General features: G+C 38.0%; 1 protein-coding gene across 5 annotated transcripts in view; it reads left to right on the top strand.

The window, feature by feature from the left end:
* MACC1 (MET transcriptional regulator MACC1) overlaps positions 1 to 22,976 on the top strand; it is a 101,669-nt gene extending 78,693 nt beyond the window's left edge. For 4 of the 5 annotated variants that reach the window (XM_010804076.4, XM_010804075.4, XM_010804071.4 and 1 more), the window contains one exon: positions 15,601 to 22,976. In XM_010804076.4, coding sequence (XP_010802378.1) covers positions 15,601 to 15,813 — 213 coding nt within the window. In that variant the 3' untranslated portion in view covers positions 15,814 to 22,976. The remainder of the gene's footprint in view (positions 1 to 15,600) is intronic. The other variant, XR_009494195.1, reaches the window with a different exon arrangement.
* Positions 22,977 to 23,594: the final 618 nt, after the last annotated feature.

Raw genomic sequence — 23,594 nt, 5'->3', positions numbered from 1 at the left:
GTGTGCAGTGTGTGTCTGCAGATTGGAGCCTGGCCGCCTACAGTCCATGGGGTCTCAAAGAGTCGGATACAACTGAGCACACACACACACTCACACACCTATTAGAGTAGCCAAAATCCAGAACACTGACTGCACCAAACGCTATTGAGAATACGAGTAACAGGAACCCTCATTCACTGCTCGTGGAATTACACAGTCACTTTGGAGTGTCTTGGCTGTTTCCGGCAAATGAAACGTACTCTTGATATATGATCCATCAGTCCTGCTCCTTGGTATTTACTCAAAGGCATTGAAAACTTTTGTCCACACAAAAACCTGTACATGAATGTTTACAGCTTCTGTATTCGTAATTAGTAAAACCTGGAAGTAACCAAGATGTCCTTCAGTAGGTGAATGTGAATGGATAAGTACACTGTGATATAATAGAATATTACATGACAATGAACTTTTATTCAGCACATAAAAAAATGACTTATCAAACCATGAAAAGACATGGAAGATCCTTCAAATAACATTACTAAAGAAAAGAACCCAATCTGAAAAGGCTATATACTGTACGATTCCAAATATATGATGTTCTGGAAAAGTCAAAACTATGGAGACAAATCAGTGGTTGCCAGAGTTTGGAAGAGAGGAATAAACAGGCAGAATACAAAGGATTTTTACGACAGTGAAAAAACTCAATATGACACCATAGTGATGAATACATATCATTTTATATTTGTTCAGACCAATTGAACGTACATAGATGTTAACCCTACACTATGGACTTTGAGTGATTATGATGTATCAGTGTAGATTCATCAGTTGTATCCAATATACCACTGTGGTGAAGGATGTTGATAATGGGGAAGGCTATGCATGTGTGGAGGCAGGAGATAAATGGGAAATCTTTGTATCTTCCTCTCAACTGTGCTGTGAAGCTAAAACAGTTGTTAAAAAAAAAAAAAATCTTTCCAAAAAAAGTTGTCCAGTTGAAATCAGGGCTTGTTTTTTTTCTCATTAAGCTCTGTTTTTAAAAAGATTTTACTTAGAGTTGTTTATCAAGAAATTTTGTTAAATATCCAACTTGTCTCAAATTGCGGTTGTTTTCAGTTTGTCTTCCCCGCAAATCTTCATAAAGGCCAGCTAACAGCCTACTTTTCCTTTATTTACTTTAGCACAGCCCAAATCACGAATGACTAAGTCTATGCCTGAGGCTGATAAATACTCAGAACCGGAAAGGAAAACCTCTGTGTGTCTTTCTAGGGCCTATTGTTTAATTTATTGCGATAAGCACTAACAATCTTCACTTTGGTGCTTGCCCTGCTAAGTTGCTTCAGTCATGACTGACTCTTCGCAGCTGTATGGATTGTAGCCCGCCAGGCTCCTCTGTCCATGGGATTCTCCAGGCAAGAATACTGGAGTGGGTTGCCATGCCCTCCTCCAGGGGATCTACCCGACCCAGCGATCAAACCCACGTCTCCTGCGGCTCCTGCATTGCAGGTGTCTTCTTTACCACTGAGCTTTACCCGGGAAGCCCCCATCACTTTGGTGCATGTGGTTAAATGTTTAGAAACTATTCCAAATAATCTATAAAAATTTTACCTTTTAGACTATGTACTGTAAAGGGTAAATGTATGCTGGTTTCCAGGTCTCTGAAAAAAGAAAAAAACCTGTACAATATTTTTTTCTTAAGGAGGAGATGATTCTTCAATAAGATTAATTTAAAGGTTAAGCAGTTGATTTCAAAACATACTTTTATTAATTCTGGATAGGGTGTGCAGAGGGAGGGAATTGAAACTGGGGCAAGGAGATAACAAATTCTTGTGGTTCCCATGCTGCTTTTTATTTCCTTTATCTCACTTCCTCAGTGGACACACATTTAGAAAATTTCCTCCTGTGTGTGCCAGTGCCTACAATCAGCTTCTTTTCACTCACTTTCCTTGCTGTTCAACTTCTCCCTTTTTCCTTTGTTCTATTTTTATTTTATCTAACAGTTATCTGGCACTTACTCTGTGCCAGTCGCTGTTCCAGTAACAGTTCAACAATTAACTTATTTAATCCTTTGAACAAAAAACTTGTGGGGTGGATACTAATGTTATCTAAGCTGTAGGGAGGCTAAGTAACTTGCTCAAACGTGCATAGTTAGAAACTCACAGAACCAAGTTTGGAGCACAGACCTTTGACTTTGGAGTCCTTATACTTTAACCCCTACGCATTGACCACCCATTCAAATACAGTATAGTAGCTGAGTGGCAGAGCTGGGAGTTATGCTTGGGACGGGGAATTTAAAAAGCTCATTTTTTTTTTTTTTCTTTTTTTCAAGCCATGTCATGATTCTATCAAAATTTGCCTCAACACCTCAGCCAATTTAAGAATGGATTATCAAAAAGAGTATCACATTTTTCTTTTCAGATCAGATCAGTTGCTCAGTCGTGTCCGACTCTTTGTGACCCCATGAATTGCAGCACACCAGGCCTCCCTGTCCATCACCAACTCCCAGAGTTCACTCAGACTCACGTCCATCGAGTCAGTGATGCCATCCAGCCATCTCATCCTCTGTCGTCCCCTTCTCCTCCTGCCCCCAATCCCTCCCAGCATCAGAGTCTTTTCCAATGAGTCAACTCTTCGCATGAGGTGGCCAATGTACTGGAGTTTCAGCTTTAGCATCATTCCTTCCAAAGAAATCCCAGGGCTGATCTCCTTCAGAATGGACTGGTTGGATTTCCTTGCAGTCCAAGGGACTCTCAAGAGTCCAACACCACAGTTCAAAAGCATCAATTCTTCGGCGCTCAGCTTTCTTCACAGTCCAACTCTCACATGCATACATGACCACAGGAAAAACCATAGCCTTGACTAGACGAACCTTTGTTGGCAAAGTAATGTCTCTGCTTTTCAATATGCTATCTAGGTTGGTCATAGCTTTCTTTCCAAGGAGTAAGCGTCTTTTAATTTCATGGCTGCAGTCACCATCTGCAGTGATTTTGGAGCCCAGAAAAATAAAGTCTGACACTGTTTCCACTGTTTCCCCATCTATTTCCCAGGAAGTGGTGGGACAGGATGCCATGATCTTCGTTTTCTGAATGTTGAGCTTTAAGCCAACTTTTTCACTCTCCACTTTTTCTTTTGGCCACTTTTTATTCTTTTATAAGATGAAAAAAGCTTCTCTCTGGAGATTTCTGAGAACAACAATTTTAAATTAACCATCTCCCCAAGTAAAATTTTAAGAAAAGTTATTCATTTTTTCTAATGATGTCACAATTCCTACATAAAAAGCAAAATTACACAACCTCTGATGTTGATATAGCTACCTCAGTTTTCATTCCGTTGGCAGAGTGTATCTTTTTCTGTCTCTCTTCCCTTTTAATCTGCCTTAGTCTTTGTATGTACATTGCACTGTGTCCTGGCGTGTGGCTGGGTTTTGCTGTTTAGCTTCATCCTGGCAGTCTCCCAGTTCTCCCTGGGGTGTTTGGGTCCCTCACATTCCATACAGTTGTTGCTGTGGTTGAATTTGTAGCTGCCCTTCTGCTGTTTCTTTCCTCCATCTGTATCTTTTTGATTCTGTTTCTCCCTTAACACCTTCTTTTGAGGTAAACAAGTACTATTTTGGAGAAGGCAATGGCACCCCACTCCAGTACTCTTGCCTGGAAAATCCCATGGATGGAGGAGCCTGGTAGGCTGCAGCCCATGGGGTCACAAGAGTAGGACACGACTGAGTGACTTCAGTTTCAATTTTCACTTTCATGCATTGGAGAAGGAAATGGCAACCCGCTCCAGTGCTCTTGCCTGGAGATTCCCAGGGACGGGGGAGCCTGGTGGGCTGCCGTCTATGGGGTCGCACAGAGTCGGACATGACTGAAGCGACTTAGCAGCAGTAGCAGCAGCAGAATATGATTATAAGCAAAACGTGTTTTTCAGAGTATTTCTTTTGAGAAAAATGTATATTTACACTATACAAAGAAAAATTTCCTGTGAATGTTAGTAAAATTTTTTTCTGAGTTTTTCTGAGCCTATTTATTTTAAAAAATAGGTAGCAATAAAATATTTAAAAAATGAGTCCATATTTAAAAGCATTTGTATTTTACAAGTAGAATGCTGGGGATTTCGGGGTCAAGATACTCACCAGCCTAAACGAGGTATTCTTTATTTAACCTTCTGGAGATTATTACCATTTATGACATAAGTGATTTCCTTAGCAACTGTCTCACATTGGTCCCCTGTCTAACAATAAAGGCTGTGCTCTTTCCATCTTATTCAGTGTGAACATTTATTCACCAAGGACACTAAAGGTTCACTTCCCCTTTTAAACTACCTTCTGGCCGTGCCCACTGGGCTCCACCTCCACTTCAACAGGCAACAATAAACCTGCTGAGGCTGATCTCTTATCTGATTTACCAAAATGGGCCATCATTCCATAGAAAAGTCCAGTGAAGTCAACATTCCTAATGGTAATATTTTCTCATCTCAGAAACCATCCACCTATAGAGAGTTGTAACAGCCAATATTTATATGTTCTGCCGTCTGCACTTAATCAGTGAGAAGATAATTCTCTGTCTTATCTTCTAGTTACAATCTTTTCCCTCCTCATTCTCCAACTGGCTGCTGTAGTGTTCAGAGCACTTTATTCTAAGTCTAGCTTCAATATGGTAAAGTAGGAATCCTTAAACAGGTAATTTTATTATTATTTTTATAGCTGAATGAAAGTTCTATATGGAGTTATTCCTACTTTTTTAGACTCTCACCTCTGTATCCTTATTCAGTATATAAATCATCCATACAATTAACATGTTTTCTGTGATTATCAGTTCTCAACATTGGAACATAGGAACTACAGCAAACACAGAATGAAAGATATGATTCTTTTCTCTCTGAAGTCACATTTCATTTGTCATGGGAATTGGGATAAACTGTTAATATTTGCATTGTTATATTTCAAAGACATATATGATTAGATGCTAAAATAAGCAAATATAAATAATAATGAGAATAATAGTTGTTGCATGTTTACTGCATGTCATCTAATCATTATGAGCGCTTTCTTTACAATATCTCCTTTACTTCAACAAACTTTTCAAAGCAGACATTAAACCGTTTTCTTTTTGCAGATATGCAAACTGAGTGAATACATTTGTGTCAGCTCTCCAGAATTACGTGGCAGATCAGTGACAGGACTAGGATTTAAATCTAGCTTTGTTTTACACACAGTTCTATTCACTGTGCTCTACTGATGATAACTTTTTTCAGAGTTAACTAAATAAAAGAAAATCAAAGAATCAGGAGCTTTCAGAGGGCATATCTTAGTCCTGAAGGATAGGTAACATGTTAATAACTGGTGAGGACTAGAAGGAGGTTTCAGGGCTCTGGATACAGTGACTTCTAGAGACCACTGAGGAGAATATGAGTGTTTGAGGAGAGAGGTCATTTTAATAATTATGAGGAGATATGGCTGGACATATATATTTTGGAGAGTCGTGAATGACTGCCCAAGCATTGGTTAAAGTTCCTTGTCTGGGTTTCTGTTCTAGCTCTACCAGCTATTAGCCTAAGACCTTGGACACATTACTTGACTGTTTTTAGGAATCATTTTTTCTTGTAAAATGAAGCAAATAATACTCTCCTATTCTTCAGATGTTTGAAGGATTGAAATATGTGAAATATTTGTGACAATGCTTTGCACATTGTAATAGCTAAATACATGTTATTTATTATTTTGTCTAAGAGGAATAGGTGAATTTGACAACTGTGTGACAATGTGTGATTTTCAAAAAGGGAATGAAGTATACTAATTTTTAAGTAATATAGCCAAGAGTAACCATAGAAAGAATGTAGATAAGGGACGAATCCACAGTGATTGTAAACCTTCTTTTCTGAGAGACTGGCAAATGCTAATGCATGGAAAAAATGAGGGAAAAAAAAACCTGGCTGATCAGATTTTTATTACTGGCTTAACAGCATTTAATTTTCTTTGGAAAATATATTTTTTAAAAAGTAAAAGGAACATCCTTGTACTCTTATGGTTTTCTGGTTCACACTGCAACATATGGACTCTGCTTATAGGATGTGGTATTGCCTGGTTTTGTATCTCGGCCTGGCTCACGTCTAGCCTTGGTGCTTATGTCTATGGTTTGCTGCTGTTTTATAGTAAGAAATATATTAATAGTTTGTTTAAAAACAGAAAATATTATATGAAAATTTATCTACCAGTGGTAAAGTGAGTAGAATAATTTCTCAGATCTTCACTGTTTGTACTAGAGATCTGGCACAGTGACATAGCATGTGGACTATCATGGTTTATTTTGTAGAGTACTATAATGCTTGGTGCTATAATCTGTAATTCTAAAAATATACACTCCTTCTTTTTTAGATGATAGAATAAAGAAAAAAGACATCACAGTGTAATGTATTCCTATGATATTTGGCTTAATTCTGCATTATATATCTAATTGGGTTCCCAGGTGGCTCAGTGGTAAAGAATCCACCTGCCAATGCAGGAGATGTGGATTTGACCCATGGGACAAGAAGATCCCTTGGTATAAGAGATGGCAACTCACTCCAGTATTCCTGCCTGGGAAATTCCACAGACAGATGAGCCTGGAGGGCTACAGTCCCTGGGGTCACAAAGAGTTGGATACAACTGAGTGACTAAACAACAACAATGATGTATCTGATTACCACACTAAAAATCAAATAGAAGTCATAGTCATATTAGGTTAAATATTACAAAGATATTTTTAAATGTATTTATAAACACTAATATTTGTATTAGAATTTAGATTTTTCTCTATCAAGTTTTATTATTAATGATCACAAAAAAAAAATCAGAAAACCAAAGCCTAGCTAATTATAAGACTTAAATTAGTATTTATTAAAAATCTAATACTGAAATAAATTTGTGGTAATACTTTAGTGAAATGGCCTCATATTTATAGCCAGGTGACCAGGACTCGTTTCCTACCTAGGTTTTCCTACCTCGGTTTTCCTAAGATGTTAGACTATTTTGATGTAGTAGCAAGGAATGGGTCTTTTGTCTTCTTCTGGCTCATGCGTAATCCCTGAAGTTTGAAGAGGTTATTTCTAGAGCAAACACAGCTGTCTCTGCCCAAAGAGACTTTTCCAAGAGAATCTTAGGTCAAATTTTAACCAAGTCCAAGTGCTGTCTCCTTTCTAAGGAAATAGTGACCCCTGATATGTTAGTCTCCCTTCTTTTCTGAAGATAATGGCAACCTCCTCTTTAGTAATATTTATGTACTTACCAACTACAGGTGATGGAAAGACCACCTGGATATTGTAAATGATGCACTGAAGATAGAATGCATATAATAATCACTAATGAGGCAAATTTGCCTTGATACGTCAGATAATTGTGCTTAAAATGAAACGTTGCTTCTATAGTTTCACGAGGAAAGTAGGTGGATTATTAATTCTTTAATGTGGCAAAATGTAATTATCTCAAGGTAGTTAAAACCACTTGCATTCTTTATACTATTCATATTTTATGAGCTAAAATAAGATGAAGAATGCTTTGCTCAATTTGAATTGCTTTTGTTCATGTTGCATTTCATTATCTAGTGCATTATCTAATTCGTCTGATTGGCTTTTAGGAACAAGCACTCTAAATTTGGAAAACTCTATCCTGTTTCATTTCTTTTCGCATCACACACCATTTTTTCACTGCTCCTTTACCTTTTTATTTGTCTTCTAGTATCTGAAAGATAAATCAAAGACATATTCCTACTATAAAAATTCTGAGGATTTGGAAACTGCTCAGACTTCATAGGTTAAACGTTTTACTGATGCTGCTGCCCTTTATACAAAGAGATCATAGCACAGAGATGAGAAATTAACAACTCTCGGCTTTCATCAGCCTCATGCTTCCTATTCAAAGATGAACCCATAAACACCATGAAGTTAACATGAAAAGTCTAAGTAAGAGTAAAGAGATGAGAATGATGTCAAATATTTATGATATTCTGTGTCAAATATTTATGATAAAGATGAGAAGGCTGATGGAAATTGTTTTGTCGTTAGGAAAAAATTCAACAAAAACAAACCTTCAAGAGCATGTTGTCCTTTTGATTAGTCAGAGCATTTAGTGCAGAGTTCCTGAATATCTTTCCTTAAATCATAGCATTGAGCAAGAGAGGAAGAACTATTTTTAATCCACTGAATAGATATAAGATAACATGAACCTGGAAGAGTTCTTGGCAGTCTACAACTCATTTCCAATTTTTTTTTAGATTTAATAGATCATCCTAGAAAGAAAATTGTTTATTCTACTCATTTTATTCATTCAAACTTTTCCAGAGAAAATAATTTTGTTTTCTCTTTAATTTATTATAAAGTTTAGAATCCTTTGTTGTCTTACTGTGTATGTATATTTGGATATAATTTCATAAAGTCCACCATTTCAGTTCAGTTCAGTCGCTCAGTTGTGTCTGACTCTTTGCGACCCCATGGACTGCAGCACGCCAGGCTTTCCTGTCCATCACCAACTCCCGGAGCTTGCTCAAACTCATATCCATCGAGTTGGTGATGGACATAAAGGCCATAGTTAATTAATGTATGCAAGTTATGTTTTCTGTCTTTGCCTGTGATAACATATATTCACTTGCTAAGAAAACTAGAAATATTTTAGATAATAAAAAGTGCTGAAGAAAGAAAAATGTAAATATTTAAGAATTTGAGCCCTATTGTCATATATCTATACCATATAGGACAACAAACAACTGATTAGACTATTGCATTGATGAAAGCTGGACTTCTATCATGCTTTGTTAAGGCAAATCTTAATATATAAAAAGTTATATTTACTGTGCTTGGCAGAGGTTTGCTTTTTGAGGGAAAATATAGATCCCCAAATTTAATATTTCTCATCCGTGTATCAAGTACATAACTACAACATACGCTTTTGATCTAATCCCTTCTCAATTATTCTTGATACTTGCCCCCTTAACTACCTGCCCCAACTCCATAATTATTTTAATGTTTGTCTGTGTTTATGTCTTTTCTGCCTAAAGAAAATTGACTTTTCACCTCGAGTATATTACATTTGCTGCCTCTTTAATCCTCAGCAGCCCTAAATTCTCCATCTGGCTAAGTCAGGATTCAAACCAAATTCTCCCTTCAGTTATATACTATCACTTTTTACAGATTATTGTCCCTTGAAACATAGTTTTATCTTCCACTGCCTCTACTTCTAGTGTTGTCTCTCTTCCTTTAACTTCCAAATTCCAGATGCGACCCATTTGTTCTGTGGCTTCCAGTTCCTTGGCACCTACTTATACCTGCAGTCTCCCTTTCACCACTCTCTTGAAACTGCCTCCTCCAAGGTTACCAAAGTCCTATTAATTGGCAAAATCCTGAATTTTCTCCATTTTATTTCATGTTTCCACATCACTTGATGTTCCAAGTAGCAGAAGTAACAGAAGAGAGACACCTTCAGTGAGAGAGTGCCATGCTGGTAGTTTTACAAGTTTGTCCAGGGAGGAAAAGCCCTAATTTATAGCTTTTACCACTTTCCTTGGTGTAAATTCTTCCAACATGGATGACTTTAACTTTCCAGTGTGTCACTGAACATGGAATTGGGAGACTGCATGAACATAAATTTGTGTGAGCCAACCACTGAATGTCCTTTGGGGGATACTATCAGTCCTTAACTTTTGCAGCATGAAGCAATCTGTTTCATTTTTCTATTACTCTAACACCAGCTTTTCTCCACCCTTTTATTGCTTCTGTTTCCTAATTGTGGTACCCAATTGTAGACTTCATTATGGGTTAAACTTTTTACACCTTTATTTTCTACCTTGGTGTTTTCCTCTACTCTCATGCTCTTCACCATCACTTTAGCATGAATTATGCTAAACCCTTGCCTGCTCCCTAGAGGTCATCTCTCTATTTCAGTTTCTTATTGGGGATAACAGATAGCCCCTGTTTTACTTCAAACTCAGTAAGGCTAAAACCATACTGCTTATCTTTTCGTCACCAAAAAGTACAATCATATCCTATTTATAAGTATTAAATGCATCCTATATGCCAGACACTTCATGAGGTGTTTTGGACACAGACATAGAGAGTATTATCAGTTTTATAGAATAAAAATTCAAAACTCTGATAATTTGATACATTTACTGTAACTATCCCATGTCTGCCATATGGTGCTAAGTTGCTTTAGTCATGTCCTACTCTTTGAGACCCTATGGACTGTAGCCCATCAGGCTTCTCTCTGCACGGGATTCCAGGCAAGAATACTCCAAAAGAAAAAGGAAATTGGATATGAACCCAGGATTCTGAAATCAATGCTCATCTTTCTATTACAGCATAGTGCTTCTCAGTTGATGGAACTGCCACTTTTTTGTCGTACATTGAATTACAATATGCAAGTAGTTTTGAATTTTTCTTAATTATTATTTACTACCAAATCTTGTCTATTCATACATTGGGCCAGTGTTTCTACAAGAATCAATCTCCCTTCCATGCTATAAAGCTTCTAAAAACAAGAGCTCTGCTATATTCATTTTATTCCTTTTTGTAACAAAATTCCTTATAGCAGTTGCTCAATAATTTTGATTAAAAAGTGAAATAAGTAACAACAATGTATTTCAAACATTTTCATTGAATGTGTGCCACAGTGGTATTTCTGTGTCATCAGTATTGAGAGCCACCAATGATATTATATATAGCAGAACACATTTTCCACTGAAGGAATATCCAGGTTTAGTTTGCAGCAAATAGGAGCAAAAACGGGATGCAAAATGTGCTCATGTTTTAGTACAAATCATGAAGTTAATCATGTGTTTATAGTCCAAAACCACTATACCTATTTCTAGGTAGCTTATAGTTTAGACTCCAGGGGATTTCTAATGAGTGTAGGGGCAATATGCGTCCTTGTATTTCTGACAAATACAGGAGACTCCTGGGAAGTCATTTCCCACTTCAGAGGTCCTAATTAGGGTCTGGGACTCAGCAATCTATCCACATTCCACTGAATTGCAAAAACTGGCCATACTGTTATGCTATGAGTACAAATTACCAAACTTGAAGGGATTATATGGCCCTCTGCCTTTGGCACCCCACTCCAGTACTCTCGCCTGGAAAATCCCATGGATGGAGGAGCCTGGTGGGCTGCAGTCCATGGGGTCGCAAAGAGTCAGACACGACTGAGCGACTTCACTTTCATTTTTCACTTTCATGCATTGGAGAAGGAAATGGCAACCCACTCCAGTTTTCTTGCCTGGAGAATCCCAGGGATGGGGGAGCCTGGTGGGCTGCCGTCTATGGGGTCGCACAGAGTCGGACACGACTGAAGCGACTTAGCAGCAGCAGCAGCTGCTGCTGCCTTATTAAGTAGGTAGATAGACCATTGGACTTCTGAATCTGTAGTTTCTAATTCCCATATCACCTTGGTGTATTACCTGCTTCTGACAGCACCAAGGGGCTGCTTTATGACTGAGTATGCCTCAGGCCTTTTCTATACATAGCAATCTGGTGTGCTGTGACAAGATACTTGAAACAGAGCTTTTCTACCCAAGAAAATTAGTGAAGGCATATACTTTGATTCTGCCTCGTAGTGCACAACCTGAAAATTACCCATTTACTGTCCTTTAGAGGCATCTGTTCCCTGTGATACTGTGTCATTATCTTGGTACTGAAATGAAATGAGTTGCTGTTTATCATATCATCAAATACATCTTATACATCAAATATATCATATCATCAAATACATCATCAAATACATCTTTTTATCAGAGTCAGTCACCAGGGGGCTTAAAATAAAATCTTAAATGTCTTTAGCTATAAACATTAGCATTTTAAACAATATATAAAAAGTTGAAAAATACTGTGCCAGTTAGTTGAACATCAGGGAATTTTAAATGAATTTGACATAGATTACAAATTTAAAGCTTTTACAGAGGTTTAGGATATAGATTTAGATATGGATTTAGAAAAGGCAGAGGAACCAGAGATCAAATTGCCAACATCCACTGGATCATGGAAAAAGCAAGAGTTCCAGAAAAACATCTAATTCTGCTTTATTGACTACGCCGAAGCCTTTGACTGTGTGCATCACAACAAACTGTGGAAAATTCTGAAAGAGATGGGAATACCAGACCACCTAACCTGCCTCTTGAGAAATCAGTATGTAGGTCAGGAAGCAACAGTTAGATCTGGACATGGAACAACAGACTGGTTCCAAATAGGAAAAGGAGTACTTCAAGGCTGTATATTGTCATCCTGCTTATTTAACTTATATGCAGAGTACATCATGAGAAATGCTGGGCTGGAAGAAGCACAAGCTGGAATCAAGATTGCCAGGAGAAGTACCAATACCTCAGATATGCAGATGACACCGCCCTTATGGCAGAAAGCGAAGAAGAACTAAAGAGCCTCTTGTTGAAAGTAAAAGAGGAGAGTGAAAAAGTTGGCTTAAAATTCAACATTTAGAAAACTAAGATCATGGCATCTGGTCTAATCACTTCATGGCAAATAGATGGAGAAACAATGGAAACAGTGAGAGACTTTAATTCTAGGGGCTCCAAAATCATTGCAGATGGTGACAGCAGCCATGAAATTAAAAGACGCTTGCTCCTTGGAAGAAAAGCTTTGATCAACTTAGACAGCATATTAAAAAGCAGAGGCATTACTTGACCAACAAAGGTCTATCTAGTCAAAGCTATAGTTTTTCCAATAGTCATGTATGGATGTGAGAATTGGACTATAAAGAAAGTTGAATGCTGAAGAATTGATGCTTTTGAGCTGTGGTGTTGGAAAAGACTCCTGAGTCCCTTGGACTGCAAGGAGATCCAACCTGTCCATCCTAAAGGAAATCAGTCCTGCATATTCATTGGAAGGACTGATGCTAAAGCTGAAATTCCAATACTTTGGTCACCTGATGCAAAGAACTGACTCATTTGAAAAGACCCTGATGCTTGGAAAGATTAAAGGCAGGAGGAGAAGGGGACAACAGAGAATGAGATGGTTGGATGACATCACGAATGTGAAGGACATGAGTTTGAATAAGCTCCGGGAGTTGGTGATGGACAGGGAGGCCTGGCGTGCTGCAGTCCATGGGGTCACAAAGAGTCGGACACGACTGAGTGACTGAACAGAACTTAACTGAGATATACCCAGTACAGAATAAACTATTCTGTAGTTAGTGTTTCTGTGCATCTTGGCAGTGATAGGCAAGACTGAATCTGACAGTAAGGCTCTGTTACTGTACTTCAGCTCATCTTGCATGGCAGAGTATTAGTGGAACCTACACTTTGGGAAGTTTGGTTTCAGTGTGAGTGTTCAGGAAAGTAGATGAGAGAATACCTCATTCACAGTTTGCCAGTGATGGAAGATACAGTTCTTTATAAATCAGCCTGGTAAGGATAAATCTTATATACAGAAATACGGTGTGATTTCTGTTGCTGCATCAAGACCACATCAATATGGTTTAACTGATAATTATCTTCCATTCAGTATCCTGAAGAATCAAGCTTTGCCTGGAGAGGTGAAAATACAGGTGTTCATGGCTTCCCAGGAATGCCATTTGAATAAATAACATCAAATTATACTTTTGTCTTGATGCCTACTCTTTTATTAATATATAGATTGAAATGAAACATAGCAGAACTCCTTATTTAGGTCTTTCATTCTGTTAGCTTCAATGCAGAGTATATGGGGTATCAGTGGAGGATGACAATTAGATCTCAAGGCCCTGCTTCACGTGATATTACTGTTACTGGAGGCTCAATTTTAAAGGGGCAGCTCTGCATAATATGTCACAGTCTGTGTTCCTGCACTTTGAAAGTGATAAAATCACAAATGAATTAGTTTAGCGAACCCAAGAAAGTAGCAAGTAACAAAGTTTATATTCCAAATATTCCCATTACAAGTACAGGGTTCATTTTTTTATTATCCTAGAAAAAAATGCATTTTAACATGGCTATGTGTCTGTGTGTGTGTTTTCTGCAGTTTGTCTTATTTGGTCAGCCTTTGTCTCTATTCTCTCTGAGGCTGGTTGCCTTGGTTACCACTATATACACGCTCTTTTGTGAGGTTCCTCTTTGACGTACATTTATTTCTATGGAAACAATGAGGTCATTAGTATGGGTAGGTGCTTTAGAGAAAGCACAATGAAGTATTGAATATCTCTCCTTCTTTTGGTTATTAAAATGTATCATTAAATTGTTTTTTAATTAGAGAAGTATATTTCTGTGTTCCTTTTGACTTGATCATGAAGCTACATTTTTACTTATTTATAGACTTGCTCATGACAGATAGATGGGGAAACAATGGAAACAGTGAGAGAATTTTTGGGGGGCTCCAAAATCACTGCAGATGGTGACTGCAGCCATGAAATTAAAAGATGCTTGCTCCTTGGAAGAAAAGCTATGATCAACCTAGACAGCATATTAAAAAGCAGAGGCATTACTTTGCCAACAAAGGTACGTCTACTCAAAACTATGGTTTCTCCAGTAGTCATGTATGGATGTAAGAATTGGACTATAAAGAAAGCTGAGCGCTGAAGAATTGATGCTTTTGAACTGTGGTATTGGAGAATACTCTTGAGAGTCCCTTGGACTGCAAGGAGATCCAACCAGTCTATCCTAAAGAAATCAGTCCTGAATATTCATTGGAAGAACTGATGCTGAAGCTGAAGCACCAATACTTTGGCCACCTGATGCAAAGAACTGACTCACTGGAAAAGACCCTCATGCTGGGAGAGTTTGAAGGCAGGAGGAGAAGGGGACGACAGAGGATGAGATGGTTGGATGGTGTTGCCAACTCTGGACATGAGTTTGAATAAGCTCTGGGAGTTGGTGATGGACAGGGAGGCCTGGCATGCTGCAGTCCATGGGGTCACTAAGAGTTGGACATGACTGAGTGACTGAACTGAACTGAGACTTGCTCAAATACAATGACTTAAAGCATTAGATATACTGTTTAGCTCCTTCTTGTTATATGTGGTGTGGTAAAGATCACCACAGATATATATATAACAATAAAAGAGTTATGACTTACACCTTAAAAATGTGTCAGAGAGTGAAAAGTTTATCTCAGTAGTATTTGTTATAGTAAAAAAATTGCATAAGGAATTCACATGAAGAAAATGAGCAGTGTTTAGATGAATCTAGAAAAAAAAGGCCCTATTTATGGTCACTGTTTTTTTTTTTTAATCTATAGTTTTAGAAACACAGGGATATAACAGAGGAGTGATAGTTATTAAAACATATTTTCTGTGGTATTGGGCTTGCCAGGTGGTACTAGGGGTAAGGAACCCACCTGCCAGTGCAGGAGATACAGTAGACACAGGTTTGATCCCTGGGTTGGGAAAATCCCCTGGATGAGGAAATGGCAGCCCACTCCAATATTCTTGCCTGGAAAATTCCAGGGACAGAGTAGCCTGCAGACTATAGTCCGTGGGGTCACAAAGAGTTGCACCTGAATGTGTGACTGAGCATCATCTGTGACATTAAATAAGTGTGTGTAGATATGCATATATATATTTACATATAATTAGTATTCTGTTTTCAAATTTTAAGAGCCTTATTAACCCTTTTTTAAAGCATCTCTTTTCCTCTCTGACTTATTTACAAACTAGTCTAATTTTTTTTTTTTTTTTCTGTATAGATGATGTGGAAACCTGCCTATGATTTTCTTTATACTTGGAGTGCTCACTATGGAAACAGCTACAGAGATGTGTTACAAGACCTACAATCGGCTTTGGACAGAATGAAAAACCCTGTGACCAAACAGTGGCGAGACTTAACTGGAGCTTTAATACTAGTGAATTCTTTAGAGGTTTTGAGAGCAACTGCATTCTCCACTTCTGAGGAAGTATAGAAATGAAGGATATGTTTTTGAGAGGAAGGAGTAGAGGGAGAAAGGGGGGTGTGTGAGAGAGAGAGAGGAAAAGAATCTCAGAAAAGTATTGCTTTTAAGAAAAAAAAAAAAAAGTTTTTCCCAGTGAAAACATAGCCTAGCACAAAATCTAAGGATGGGTTTTATAATCAAATATGTATTTTTGTATCTGCCTTTCACATGCAAACATTAAGCTGCTTTATTGTTGAGAATGGAAAGAAAAAACTCTTTCTCCCTTTCAAAGTTACTTTTAATTTCTTTTAGTTAAAGCAAATGACTGCCAGCATAATTACATCACACAGAAACCCAGATAATCCAGAGGCTCTCTAAACACTGGAATTTTGCCAGCAGACAGGTAGAGGGAGAGGAGAAGGGAGCAATGCTCTGTGGCCAGGCATCAGACTACCTACTTTCTCTACCTGATCACTTTTATTTCCAGTGGCATTTGCTAGGATTATTCCCATTTTTCATGTGAAGAAACTAAGGGCTGGAGAGGACAGTCAGGGCTATACAGCCAGTGTGAAGCAGGTTTTCTGTTTGCAGAATCTGGCTCTTTTTTTTTAAATTTTATTTTATTTTTAAATTTTACAAATTGTATTAGTTTTGCCAAATATCAAAATGAATCCGCTACAGGTATACATGTGTTCCCCATCCTGAACCCTCCTCCCTCCTCCCTCCCCATACCATCCCTCTGGGTCATTCCAGTGCACTAGCCCCAAACATAGCACATGGGAATATAGTTTAAAAAAAAACAAAATGCATATTAAAACTTATAGGTAATTATTTCCTTTTAATTAAGCTCTCTGCTCTATTCTACCATCTCATGAAGGTGCCAGAAGGAAGATACGACTGGAAATCTGTTGTCTGCATCCACCAACTGGAATTTTTACCACCTTCCTCCATCTTGAGGTCTAGCTAATCCTTCAACTTTTTCTTCAGGATCATAATGCAGAGTAATTCTTTTAACTTTCAAAGATTTTTTGAAAAGAAGGGTTATTTTTTAAAAGCCTGATTTCTTACTGCTGAATGCAGCCATCTTATCTACCAGAAACACTGATACCTGTGTGTGTGTGTGTGCATGCTCAGGTGTTTGTGTAATCATGTGTATGTGTGTGTATTTCAGAATGTCTTATAAATCTTTTGGAATACAAAGATTGTACAGAAATTTAGGCAAGTATGAATGCTAACTGCTAGAGAGTTGATAAGGGCTGGTCTGTGCTTACTCCTGTGTCCAGTCCTTTGGCTGCCTGCCTCTGTTTATGTGCCCTGGACAGTCACTCATTTATTGTCATTCAGTTGACAGAGTGTGTGTACCCACTTTGTGGCAGATGCATAGATGTTTGAGATTAATAATGGGAAAAAACAGCATGATCCCCCTGACTTCAGTACTGCTGAAGTGATAGAGGCAATAATAAAGAATTATACAATTAAATTTAAAATGGCATCTGCAATACCAGCTGCAGAGGAAAGGCTGGAATGCCAAGAGATATAGATTCGGGGCAGGGGAGGGGGGAATCATGAGGATCAGGGAGATCGCATAAGTTTTCCCTGGTAAAGAAATGATGCGCCTGAAGGAGGATCAGACATTGCTTCTTGTCTGGAGAGGGTGGCAGGGCAGTTCCTCAGTGCACTGAAGCCCTCAAGCCGGAAGGGAGCTCAGGAGATGCATGTACCCAAGGTGAAGGGCTGGGAAGGGTGAAGGAATGAGGGAAAGAAAGAGAAGTCTTCAAAGGTAATGTGGATGAGCTGAATAAGGATTTTATTTAGGGATCCTGAATAAAACATGTCCATTTGGCTAAAAAGTAAAAGCAGAATCATTTTAGAGCTTTTAATACACCTACCCTGAGGTATTTGGTATGCTGGCAAAGGTAATTTGAATTAGGATTTAAGATCTTTAAGGCTTTTAATATTTGTATTTGATGATAAGTGAATACAGCCTGCCCAAGGAGTTATGTACACACATTCAAGGACAGAATTTATTTCAGTTGAAAATGAATTCAGGGAGAAGGGAGAAAAAAGAAACAATCTGTAAGTTCGGAACACAATCATTTTTAGTGGTGATTTTGCTTTTGCTTTCTTTAGAACATTCTTGGAATCTTATTAGCATGTCAGCAAACCAGAGAATTTCGGGAAAGGATAATAAGGAATTAATAACTGGGTTTTTCCAGGCTCTAAGATCTGAGACAACAGAGATCTTGTGAGTTGATTAGGGCAGTAAGATTAAATAAATCACTCAGGTTTATCACATCAGAGTGTTGTGATTGTGGTTGGGAAGTTTGAGAAGAGTTTTAAAAATGAACAGCACTATCTCTGTAATTTAAGGATGAAACAACAGTTTAAATATTAATATACACAAAGATATCTTCCAATCTCATAACAAATCCTTTCAGAGGAATTTTAAACCCATGTCCAAACATTCTGTTCTTTTAAATATATTCTAACATTTTTATAAATCATTTCCACTTTTCTGAATTTTATATTTTTCTTCCTATAATGGATTTTCATAATCAGAAAAGATTAGCTTAGTAATCACAAATTGCCTTTAACATTTGGCAGCAAATCAAGAGAATTAATAAGGCAATTAAATCCCATCCTTGACATCATTAAAAGCATCAAAAGCCATTAATGTAAAACTTCTTCAAGCATTTGGAAACTGGAAAAAGCATAGCTGATTCTTTCAGTTCCTCAGGCTTTTCGCCTAATGATGAATTAGGATGAGATTCTTGTTCAGTGCTCAGCTTACAATGTAGTAATTTTTCTATGTAAGCCACAGATCCTCTACTTCCTTCTGTTAAAGCCTTAATATGAAAGTCAATTAAGGAGGTGCAAGTAATGGTGTGTCATTAATGTTCATGCCAGTCATGAGTACAGCACACTTTCATGTTCTGTAATGTAGAAAATACCACATGAAGTTTTGAAACTGGGGATAACTAGGTCTCTGGAAGGAGCAGAATGCACTACGTTAATGGATGGTGTTTGTCTAAGACATGTTGCTACTGCTAAATAACTTTGAATATGTTATATGTAAATACAATGAAGAAAATACATTCAAAATCATACAATACTATACATAATTGGAAGTTTCAAAATGAATTTTCATACTGTGATTTTGTAAATTTTATTTCCTATATTTTTTTCATGTCTAAGGAATATTTTAGGCGCTATAAAGTAAAAGGAGATAATAAAAATTATGTCTCTGAAGGCTTTTCTAGTTAAAATAGATTTCTTTCTTTTTATATTTACAAACGTCTTCCCCTTACTTCCGTATGAAGTTTCATTCACGTGCTGCTGTATAATTTAGTGAATTTCAGAGTTATAAAGAGCTGGGGTTAACCCAAAGACTTTCTTCAGAATAACATAATTGTTGAAAGTTGGTTTCTTGCATGCTTATTTTCTAGACCACAACATGAAATAAAAAGTGACTATGGATACACTACAGTATTTCAGTATTTCACTAACTGTTGTAGAAATCTGTGGCTTTTGCATACATATTTTACCTTTTCTTTTTAGCAGACCACCTGACCAGCCTCTTGAGAAACCTGTATGCAGGTCAGGAAGCAACAGTTAGAACTGGACATAGAACAACAGACTGCTTCCAAATAGGAAAAGGAATATGTCAGGGCTGTATATTGTCACTCTGCTTATTTAACTTATATGCAGAGTACATCATGAGAAACACTGGACTGGAAGAAGCACAAGCTGGAATCAAGATTGCCAGGAGAAATATCAATAACCTCAGATATGCAGATGACACCACCCTTATGGCAGAAAGTGAAGAGGAACTAAAAAGCCTGTTGATGAAAGTGAAAGAGGAGAGTGAAAAAGTTGGCTTAAAACTCAGCATTCAGAAAACAAAGATCATGGCATCTAGTCCCATCACTTCCTGGCAAATAGATGGGGAAACAGTGTCAGACTATTTTTCTGGGCTCCAAAATGACTGCAGATGGTGATTGCAGCCATGAAATCAAAAGACGCTTACTCCTTGGAAGGAAAGTTATGACCAATCTAGATAGCATATTCAAAAGCAGAGACATTACTTTGCCAACAAAGGTCCGTCTAGTCAAGGCTATGGTTTTTCCAGTGGTCATGTATGGATGTGAGAGTTGGACTGTGAATAAAGCTGAGCACTGACGAATTGATGCTTTTGAACTGTAGTGTTGTAAAAGACTCTTGAGAGTCCCTTGGACTGCAAGGAGATCCAACCAGTCCATTCTGAAGGAGATCAGTCCTGGGTGTTCTTTGGAAGGAATGATGCTAATGCTGAAACTCCAGTACTTTGGCCACCTCATGTGAAGAGTTGACTCATTGGAAAAGACTCTGATGCTGGGAGGGATTGGGGGCAGGAGGAGAAGGGGATGACAGAGGATGAGATGGTTGGATGGCATCACTGACTCGATGGACGTGAATTTGAGTGAACTCCGGGAGTTGGTGATGGACAGGGAGGCCTGGCGTGCTGTGATTCATGGGGTCGCAAAGAGTCAGACACGACTGAGTGACTGAACTGAACTGAACTGAGGCCTATGTAGGCCAGAAAGTTTTAAATCTAATAGCTTTGCAATTCTGAATAATAGTGTCAGTTCACACATGAAGGGGGGCTTCCCTATTGGCTCAGATTGTAAAGAATCTGCCTGCAACGCAGGAGACCCAGGTTCTATCCCGGGTTGGGAGTTCTCCTGGAGACGGGTATGGCAACCCACTCCAGAATTCTTGCCTGGAGAATTCCATGGACAGAGGAGCCTGACAGGCCACAGTCCATAGGGTCACAAAGAGTCAGACGCGAATGAGCAACTAACACACACACACACACACGAGGGAGTGATGGAGAGATTAGTACTGGGTGATAATTAGTAATGGCAAAGGAGAAAATTCCAGATCAAGCAGTGCTGTTGTAGTGGTGAGTACAACATGAAAGGCTTCTTCTATAAGATACTAGTCCAGGGATTGTAGCTGTGGCTTCTAATGTTTTTCCTATCACTTCCTAAGAGACTTTTCACCTATCATTCAGCCTCCCCAGGCTTTGGTTTTCTCATCTGTAAAATGAGGGGCTCGAACTGGGTAGTCTCTAAACTCCTCTTAGGCTTAAATATTTATGAATGTATAATGAATGGGATATTTTATGGGTTTTATAGATTTATTTTGCTATGAGGGAAAAATATAAATTAAAACTTATAGTCTGAATATCAATTATCTACATTAACATAAAGTCCTGCATGTGTGAGGCATAGCACACATAAGCTCACTAAGCTCTGTACAGATACTATCTCACTTATTACTCACATAGCCTACAATTTCAGGTTACACAATGTGCACTATTTTGAATAGTTGAAAACCATCAACTATTCAGAACAAACTAGATTAGAGGTATGAGAAGGTCACCAGTTGTTTTGCTCGGAGCTACCGAAAGCACACTGTCAAACAGGCTCCCTTCCTATTGCAAAGGCCTTAGACCAAGCAACCTCTATGCAGAGGTTCTTCAGCTTTAGCAACTGCAGAATCACCTGGAGGGCTTGTTGGAATATAGACTTTTGGGCTCCACCCCACAATTCTGATTCAGCAGGTCTGGGGTGCTGCCTGAAAATCTGTATTTCTGCTAAGTTCTCAGGTGATAGAGATGCTGCTGGTCCAAGGACTCTCCTTTGAGAACCACAGTGTTACCCATCCTTCATCTCTAAGAACAAAGGAGTCTTTATAAAACCAGAAAACCTTACTTCTGGGTAACAAATTTTTATGTCACTCGATCAAAAAATAGTTTTTGAATTAAAAAAACCAAATCAGATTATATAATGGCTCCATTTATATATATAAAGTAAACTAATGAACTCATAAAAGCTTCAAAATGAATTTTATTAGAAAACTAATTAAAGATCTCTGTGTCTCATCTAAAATGTAATCACATTTGAATAAAACAATTAATAATTTGATAAATTTATTGTGTTAAGGTGATTTTGCAAAATATATGCACTTGTTTCTATAAAACATCTTGGGATTTTAGCTACTTGTTTTTAGTAGCCCATCACTTGTTAAATGTCTTGCTGAATTAATTTTTCCCCATTTGGGAAAAAATAAATGTTTCTAAAGTGATCAACACACCCATTTCCATGCCCCACTCTCTTTGTAGAATTACAAAGTGATCACAAACATTGTTGATAAGGTAGATAGATATTCTCTTTCCAAAGAGGAGTTTCACATTTAAAGGGATGGTGACTCTGACAATAGGTGATGAGCCGAGCAACCTCACTTTGACATTAATATATCATATTTCATCCTTTGCTAAAAGTTTATTTTTAATTACTTTTTTTTTAATTTGTTCTTAGCTTACTCCTTGGAAGGAAAGTAATGTCCAACCTAGATAGCATATTCAAAAGCAGAGACATAACTTTGCCAACAAAGGTCTGTTTAGTCAAGGCTATGGTTTTTCCTGTGGTCATGTATGGATGTGAGAGTTGGACTGTGAAGAAGGCTGAGTGCCAAAGAATTGATGCTTTTGAACTGTGGTGTTGGAGAAGACTCTTGAGAGCCCCTTGGACTGAAAGGAGATCCAACCAGTCCATTCTGAAGGAGATCAGCCCTGGGATTTCTTTGGAAGGAATGATGGTGAAGCTGAAACTCCAGTACTTTGGCCACCTCATGCAAAGAGTTGACTCATTGGAAAAGACCCTGATGCTGGGAGGGATTGGGGACAGGAGGAAAAGGGGACGACAGAGGATGAGATGGCTGGATGGCATCACCGACTCGATGGATGTGAGTTTGAGTGAACTCTGGGAGTTGGTGATGGACAGGGAGGCCCGGCGTGCTGCGATTCATGGGGTTGTAGAGTCGGACACGACTGAGCGACTGAACTGAACTGAACTGAACAGAGTGACATTTGAGACTCTCTTTGGGGGCTCGGAAGCAGATTTTAAGAGTTCCTAATATTGTAAGTTGACATTTAAACCCATGGAATATGCTGAGATATTTAACGTATTTATATAAATATGATTATATTTAAGATGAAAGTCAAACTTAGCCATGATGATATTACTGGTTTTACTTCAGCTGATTCTGCAAAAGTCAGTCATTTAAACAGAATTTGTGATTGACAAGTTTGGTATGATGTTGACCTTACACTTATTAGGTTAAATGGCACAATAAAATTATAAACTCTTTTTTTTTTTTTTTTTGTATATTAGAACAATTCATTCGACAGGAGGAAGATATACTCTTTTATTCCAGAAAATGTGTATTCAGTGCTCACTCAGTCCCCTTTATATCATGGTGGAAAGCAAGGAAATTGTGAAGGGGAGATAGGAAACAGTTTGATTATGGTCTAATGAAAGGAGACTGTTCAGGAGCAATGGAAACTTTTTTTTGCTGGTCTTTATAAAAATGGAAAATATATTTCATTGATTCTCTTTATCTGATCAGTAATAAGGTACAAATTAACTATTGCTTGGTTTCCTCTGAATGGATTTAATGCTACTTAAAACTGTTCCTTGAAACTATTAAGAAACTTCACTAGAGCAAATACAGTCGCTCTAGGTTAAGATTGTCATTTAGCAGTCTTTCAGGAGCTGGTGTCAGAAAACCTATTGAACAGGGTTAAGCACAAAGGATTTATTGTCTCTCACAATTGAAAACCCCAGGGGTAGTTTCAGGCATTCCAGGATTCTGGGCTCGAAGGGTGTGATCAAATTGACTGTTTGTTTTTCTCCCTTCTCTGACTTTGATTATCTTAGTTTCATCCTTGGTCTCCACAAAGCAGCCCAGCAACTCTGGGCTGTCCC

The sequence above is a fragment of the Bos taurus genome, chromosome 4 (assembly GCF_002263795.3).
Source record: "Bos taurus isolate L1 Dominette 01449 registration number 42190680 breed Hereford chromosome 4, ARS-UCD2.0, whole genome shotgun sequence".
NCBI lineage: Eukaryota > Metazoa > Chordata > Mammalia > Artiodactyla > Bovidae > Bos > Bos taurus.
This window is presented reverse-complemented; position numbering and strand designations above follow the sequence as displayed.